At 36.2% G+C, this 8,174-nt stretch overlaps 1 protein-coding gene across 1 annotated transcript; it reads left to right on the forward strand.

Annotated features, from left to right (window-relative positions):
* The first annotated feature begins 53 nt into the window (after window positions 1-53).
* Window positions 54-6,951, forward strand: LOC140562246 (lactose-binding lectin l-2-like). Its single transcript, XM_072687738.1, has 5 exons — window positions 54-255; window positions 5,415-5,539; window positions 5,831-5,965; window positions 6,464-6,572; window positions 6,881-6,951. The coding sequence occupies exons 1-5, from the start codon at window positions 54-56 to the stop codon at window positions 6,949-6,951; spliced, it is 642 nt and encodes a 213-aa protein (XP_072543839.1).
* The last annotated feature ends 1,223 nt before the right edge of the window (window positions 6,952-8,174 follow it).

The following is an 8,174-nucleotide window of genomic DNA, read 5'->3' on the forward strand; positions in this document are numbered from 1 at the left end:
GTCCCTGTGGAGAAATATTGCTAATAGAATAGGACTCTCTGGAGCAGATAAACATGAACCCATCTGTACCATGCCTAAGACCTGAATTGCCCAACAGGTCCCGTAAAGAGGGGCGTCCCCATAAGATATTGGACTTTACCTCTGATGCAATGAGAATTGAGAATCTTATTCATAGTGTAGGCCAGAGAGCCACCAATTACACGAGCAGACGGGGCATCATTGCCCGTGCCCCAGAAGAGACAGGATACGTGGAAGGTGGGATTCACTTTGAAGGCTTTGAAGTGAGTAAGTAACAGGGTTGGCATGGCGGACCGCTTTAAATAGACCAACATTTGGTGGAGACAGTTTTTAATTGCTGTCTATAAGAGACCTTTGGCACTTAACCATGGGTCAAAGGAATTAGTGTGCTAAGGGATGCCAGTTTTAGCAAAGGGAAAGAATCACTCAGAACATATAAGAGGAAATGTTCAAACTTCCCTGATCTGCCACCTGAATTAAATAACAAAGGGAAGAAACCATCAGAATTCACAAGAGAAAATGGTAAACCGTCACAGAGCCTGATGGTACTCACTAGATAAAAAGATCAAATGAGATGAAAATGTAAGCTCTGGCACTGGACTTTAAGATAAGCACTAAGAAGACAGATCTTAAGATAAACACTATGAAATTCATAAGAATGATCTTAAATGTAATTCTCCAAAAAATCTTGAAGTTCTCAAATACTCTTAAGAGAGTATTTATGCTGCATTTCACAGCTCATCATAAACATTATGAAATAACATAATTTTCCAATATTTAGTTAAACACATGCAGTGGATAAAGAGCAAAATGGAGGGAAGACTGAATCAAACTATTGACAGTAAACAAGAGCTAGCAGTGAATTTCCGTCATATAGGAACTAACAGCACTTTAAGAACAAGCCACATTTTGAATACTGTGACCAGTAAGATTAAATTAGACATTCATTCTGTATTTCAACTATTTAAACTGATCATTTTAGAGACTGTTGACCTACACACTTAAGATAAATGTGAGGCTATCATAAGATTAAGAAAATATTAATGAACTACCATATTACGAATACCAACTGTGAAAAATCTGAAAATTCTTAAAAAGATTTTTTTAAGAATATCAATATCAGTTTATAAGCATAATGTTAAGAAAAAAGGCACATCTAAGAATAATTTCTTTCTTAAGACATTTTTGTAAATCCAGCCCCAGATTCTGAAGATATAATAGTATAATACATGATGGAACATAGACATAATAGATTATGTAACAAAATAGAATAAAATATCAAATAAGACTACAAACACACAGTAAGCAGAAAAATGTGAAAAATAGGTATGAAATAACATTTGAAATATTTTGATTGAATTATATTTATTGCTAATTAAAATGGAAAAAAAGTTACAAATACTGCAGTATTTTCATTATTTTTGGTATATTTCTCTTAAAATATAAGTTATAAGAATGCTTATTAAGGCAAGTTTGTTTTCTAAGAAATTACAGAGAAATTCTGTCTGTATGCACAAGATGTTAAGATAATTCATGCTCTTTAGCATGATATTTATACTTTTTAAAGATGTTTCTTACCTCTAAGAAATTGCACTTCTGCTGTCTGTAAACAGGATGTAAACAGGAAAGCACAGTGAGTGCAGCTCTTTACAGTACAGTCTTTGTTTTGTGCTTCAACTATTTTGCATGAGGATTTACATGACAGATTAACATAAAATATGCAAATAAAATCTATATATATAATCTTTATTTAACTTTTTAGAAGAAAAGTTCTAATACCATAATCAACTTGATAGGTCTACAGTCTAATCACAAGCATCATTTAATTCGCCAGACAGGGCATATTCAAAGACCGTTCATTTAAAAAAGTCCGATGTCTAGGGGGTATTAGGGCCACCAGTCCTGATCTGAGGTCATCTTCAGGTTCTTCAGAAGACCATAGAGAAGAGAGAGAAAACAGCCTCTCCTGCAGAGATTAAAATTAAGGAGGTCAGATGGTCAATATTACAATGATCCAAGCTATATGGTGGGATCCAAGCTCTACCAACAGTCTACTCTCGATCTAAGCAAGCACATCACTACTGGTCTCAAGTCCCTTATAAACCAGCATGTCCCAATGTACCCCAGGCGTATCCTCACCACACCTAAATACTGTCTTCCACCTATTTTTAATGTGCAATCCCACCTTAATTTCAAGTGGCCTGAAACAGTCTATTCCTATAGAATCAAATACTGGCTAGAGCAATCCAAGATGGGCCACAGGAAGCTGCCGTCTGTGTCTCTTGCCTTCTACCGATGACATTCAGTGAATAGCTTCACACATTTGCAGAAGAGTAACGGCAGATCTCTGTATCAGGGTGCAGTATTGTTTGCAGTAATTCTTCCTATGTACAGCACATATGGATCAGCTCTCCAGTGTCATCAAGCTTGATACATAAGGTCACAAGTTGACTACTCTTAAGGACAGGTTTCCCTGCCATCATGTGAAATTTTTCTGAAAAACGTCTTAAGATCAGTTTCTGTACAAGTATTCAGCTGCAGAGTTACTACCCTTGACAGCCACCCCAAGTGTTGTAATTTCCACAGGACTATTTCATCCATCTTTAGCGTAAGCTTGCCATATTGTCTTGTCATGGGACACCATAATCCACTAGGTGAAATCTGTAGACTAGAAAATCACTTTGTAATATTCTAAATGCCAAAAATGTCCTAGAGTTGATACTAGAGATTCTGTCTTCTTATGTTCAAGTCAGAGCTCAGTGCTGTGGAATCTTAACTCCTCATGACTGACGACATCTCGGTTATTGCTGGCCCACTGGAATTCAAATCCAGCAAACATAAGCAATGATCTTATCTTGTCAGGAAGATGTCTAGCTTTTGCTACGGTATGTAGACTCTGTAGACAACTGTCAACATAAAAATGTCTGAACTCAGAACCTCACCTCAAGCCCAAGTCACTGCAGAAATGGGTAACAACATGGTTCTTTCAGACCCATCATCTAATACAGCAAGTTTGGTAATCATGATGTATTAGAGTGTGTACAAGGTTCCATCAGTGGGTCATTTGGTACTCCATCAAAACTGACTTTGCAAAACCATTTAATGGTCAGTCATTGACCTCAATTGGTCAATGTGCCATTGCCACAAATGGCAATGGATCTTCAGGTTGCACTGATGTGTGCATACACAGCACCAGTATATTTTGTTGTGTATTCAGAGGATGGTTCAGAGTGGTTATCTGAGTAACCATAGTCTTTCTGGCAGCTCAAAACAGTCTGGTAATTTTCTAATGACCTCTCTTATCAAAAAGGCATTTTAATATCTCCAAAACTAAGTGTGTTTACCTTTTTTATACCATTCTGAGTAAACTCTAGAAATGGTTGTGCTGAAAATCCCAGGAGATGTGCAGTTATAGAAAGCTACCAATTCTAATGAATGTGGTTCAAAAGGCCTATAATGAATTCATGAATTCATAAAGTTCATATTTTTCAGTGTGTACCTAATTATGCACATTTTATTTTGTAATACAAAGATTTATTTGATTTGTTGCCAAGAAGAATGTTTCCTTGGCACACTTCAGGCCTGTTAATACCAAGCAATCATTGCTGAATCATTGATAGGACTTTCTGTACTGTCTGGCCTCTTAGACATGTTTAAGAATGATAAATATTTTTTCTTTGGTCAAAAAAGGATGTGAAGACACTAAAAAGGATGTGGTATGAAAAAAACAATATGTACACATTGCTTAGCAAATTTCCACCTTTTGCAAACAAAACACGGTTGTCATGCAAAAAAAAACTGTATCCAAATTCTCACGTGTCACGTTTTAACATAAAGCAAATTTGGCAATTGTTTGTTTCATAGTGTCAAAATTATACGATGAATAGACCAAAAGAAATGCCCCAAAATAAGAAAGAAAATCTTTCTCTTCTCTCCTGTTCAATTGTGAGCTCAGAGCAGCTGGTTATTGACTGGTTTTAAGAGACTGGAAACTGGTGAAGTATACCTCAATTGTGTCCAATTAGATTGAACAATATGCTTCTCAGACCACTGAAAATCCCAGCCTTACAATCTTACACCAATAATTAAACACTATGCTTACTAACACTGTGAGTGAGTCATTCTATGAAAAAGCTATTATTTGTGTCTGCAGTGTTTCATGAGATGCAACACAAAAAGTCTTTCCATGTATATATGTATTTCTTTACCTAAGATATATTTCTTTAACCTAAAATCATGTTTGGAATGTTTAAGGTCCTGTATATCTTTTAATGTAATTGTTACTTTTGATGCAATGAAATTATCCTAATTTTAAGTTGTAACAGTTCCTTAGTTTGTTTATCATGGTTGCAATGTACCTTGAGGACATCCCTGGATGGTATTTATATAAATACATCACAGCTGAAACAAATTATGGCTTGGATGAGTTCCCAAACTTCAGGTGAAACAGACTAGCAGTAGGTTTTAAATATTATGATTATATGGGGCTTGAATAATTGTGACCTTGCGGTATTAACCAAATATACCTCTATTCTGACCTACTACATCAATAATTTTCTTTATTTATTTGCAGCATCAGCCAACTGATAAAGACTCACTTCTACTGAAAAGTTCTAAGTTAGAAATCGTTACTTTCTTAGAGGGGTTCATTATTTCTTATCAGAAGTGTATCCAGTTTGGCAGGAACACACAAGATGGAAACACAGATTAGCGATTCCAAAGAAAGATCATGTTTCAATCAAAGAGGCAGGCATGTGTGGGGATGTCCTTTACTTTCTGAAGAATATAAAACGGCAGCACCTTCCCTGCTAGTGCATCAAATCACAATCCAGATCCAGATTACAGACAACCTGCAGGTACAGGTAAAACACTGGTTCTGCTTTATCTGTATTGGTATTCCATGTGTAACATGTGTTTTTACTCAACTGTGTTTTTTTTCAGCTGAAGAGTCATTATCATTATGGGTTGTGTGTCTGAACTGTCTTTGCTTGTTGTTTGCTTTGTGGCTTCAGCATCTTCAGGTAAGTGTGGAGTAACAGGCTACAGATGACTGAAATCCCATGAGATCTACAAAATGCAAATGATCAAAAATGAATCCTGTAGCATGTGATTAAAAGCTCTTTTCTTTCATTTTCACTTATAGCAGGGGAGGTGGTTAAACTTGTGACAGGTAATGATGGCAGTTCTGCTCATTATGATGTTCTTCAGTGGTAAAGCTATTTAAGTTGTAGGCCAGCTTTTATAATAACATTATTTTCTGTCTGATTTTTTTAGATGCTGATTTCTATGCATTTGTTCAAGGTAAAGAACTGTCACATGGTCAACTATTATTTTTAAGATTATCATAAAAAACTCATCTGCATTATCCTAATGATTAACATTTTCCCACTGAACAGAACAAATCAAATGCCCAGCAAAAACAGCTGCCACATGTGAGCCCAACTGCCCAGCAGGCTGGGTGAAATTCAATGGACGCTGCTTCAGCTATGTTTCCAAATCTGTGGACTGGGTCACAGCTGAGGTAAACTCTAAACTGTTGGCTTTAGAAATATAATTTCTAGCATATAATTTAAAGCTGCACATCCAAGAAGAAAAGTTAGCACCATTGCACACAAAATACAAAAAAAGACAACAAACTAATGTTAGCAAACTGTTGCAGAAGAGATGTACAAATCCAGTTTAAATTATTAAGCAAAACTTTTTTATGTCAGCTAAAGGGATGGTGGTATTTACTTTCTATCAGTAGTTGAAGCAATTTATGAACAATTGAATTAGTTTAATAATAAAGATTTCCCTCTTGCTCTCTTTCTAGGCTGAATGTGTAAAGCTTGGTGGTAACCTCGTCTCAATACACAGCACAAGTGAATATCAGCTGGTGAAGGCTCTCATTCGTGCTAATGACCCCGCAGAGAACCCTACATGGACCGGCCTCCATGACTGCCCAAAGGTAAGAAATCAGAACTGCAGAACAGATAGGGGGGGAAATAGATACAGAATATGTTCTTTTTGCAGTTATATATCTACAAAAAATATATCCATACTTTTAACATTGGCATTGTCTAGACGTTATGTCACTGGGTGGTCTTCACAAAGGCTGCTTCTTGTCTGAAAAATGCTCCTCCCTAATTTTGATTACATGTCATCACAGCTTGTCTTAACCCATAGTTATACTGACTTCATTATAAAAGCAGTTTTCCAAACTGCTTTTATGCTTGATTTGAGGCAAATTATGCCCCCTCCTCGTTCCCACCCACCCTTTGTTTCCATACCTGATATGCACATATCCTTTAAGCATGTCAGGTATGGAAGGTGCAAGCTGAGCTAAAGGTTTTGCCATGACCCTCACCCCCCATTTAAAAAATGGGCAGGACCTCAAAAGAGTAGTGTGAGGGAGATGATCCATGAATCTCACAGAACTGGAAGTCATTACACATTTTTTTTTCAGAGGTTTACCTGGTTGTGGTCTGATGGGACAAAGTTTGACTACAGCAGGTGGAATGTAAATGAGCCCAATAATCTCAATTCTGAATGCTGTGTGCATCTCAACTGGACTGGTAAGGTTCAGTTTAAAAAAAATCTATATTAAGTTGTTGATTAAATGATCTATATTTGAAATATTGTTATGGACTGTATATAGCGAGGGTGTTTAGCTCCATTACAATGCCACATTGCAGCAGAGTTAGTTAATTTCTCTGCTGACTCATGCTTGGTTTATTTTCTTTGTTAATTGTGATAGTAGGTGTGTTTGAGAAAAGAAATCACCCAACTGGGCTGGGCTACTGACCTCCAGGACCAGAGCTGAAGACTCTATAGTAGGTTTATAGTATAGTTTATTTTAAACCCTGATTTTCTTTGCCTACAGGTGAGAAGAACTGGAATGATATCCCATGTGAACTGCAGTATCCGTTTGTCTGTGTGAAGAGGCTTGTGTAAAACACTGATTGCCAGGGAACACAGTCAAATGTCTGACACCGATTTCTGATCAGGGTTTTATTGTGTTCATTTCAAACATTTATTCACTTTTAAGAAGGTGTGTTGATTTGCGATGATAAAAATATTGTCACTGTCACATTAAAACTTTACAAGAGAAGGAAATGTCTAATCTTAGAAGATCTTTTGGAGTTTTTCTAATGGTCCATTCATCATGAAATTGTGACACACCAGATTTAAATTGTGCATAAAAGGAAAAAAATGAAAAATGAAGAAAAAAAACAAGATTTTTGTGTGACAGTGACAATTTTTAGGACAATTAAAGGTTTAATCAGGGAAAAGTTACTGCTACCATGAAAGGCCTTCATAGACTGATAGGGAAAGCCATAGAACAGGATATTTCACCAGCATGGTGACTAATGTCCTGTCCTTTACATATAAAAATACAGTTAGGTTATAAATTGGGGGACTCAGACTCCATGGTGGACAACATTGAAAAGTCTTCCTGGGGACAGGACTCATCACACAGACAGTAAACGACTTGGGAAATTGTTTTTTGGGTTTAAAAGAACAACTGCAGGATTGTCTGGTGAAGAGGGATTAATAGCAAGCAGAGAGTTGGTTGTTATCCAGGCAGAAGACATTAAATTGTTTGTGGAACCAATGAGTTCGCTCTGAGAGTAAACCATGAGAATAGACAGAGACAGAGGAGATTCTTTCATGTTTATTAATTTTATGTTCATTTATGCCAATCAAATTACTTTTAAGCAATATCTCTAAGGGTTTTGGAAAATCTTTTCATTTTCTTTCTCTTTGCATCAAAAAACGTTTTTTTTTTTGTCAGATTGTTCTTTGAATAAACTTGGCAAAAGCAATTCTGGACTGAACTATATATTTACACACACTACTCGCTACTGTTGAGCTCAGAGGGTAGATTACACTTTATTTAAGTCTTATGACTTTATAACTCTTAACTCTTATTGCATTACACACACACAGCTGCTCCTATCTTAGCTCTTAACTTAATCCAGCCCAATGACTGATCATCCATTTATCTCTTAAAAAGTTGTTAAAGCTCTTTCTCTATTAAAGTCCAAGCTTCATCATGTTCTATGCTAAAGTTGAAAACTACACTCTATTCCTCTTGCTATTATTTTATTTAAAATTAACTCTATAGAGTATAGCATTAACCATTCGATTTCAGGTTCTTCTAAAAATATGAAAAA

The sequence above is a fragment of the Salminus brasiliensis genome, chromosome 9, assembly GCF_030463535.1.
Source record: "Salminus brasiliensis chromosome 9, fSalBra1.hap2, whole genome shotgun sequence".
Lineage (NCBI taxonomy): Eukaryota > Metazoa > Chordata > Actinopteri > Characiformes > Bryconidae > Salminus > Salminus brasiliensis.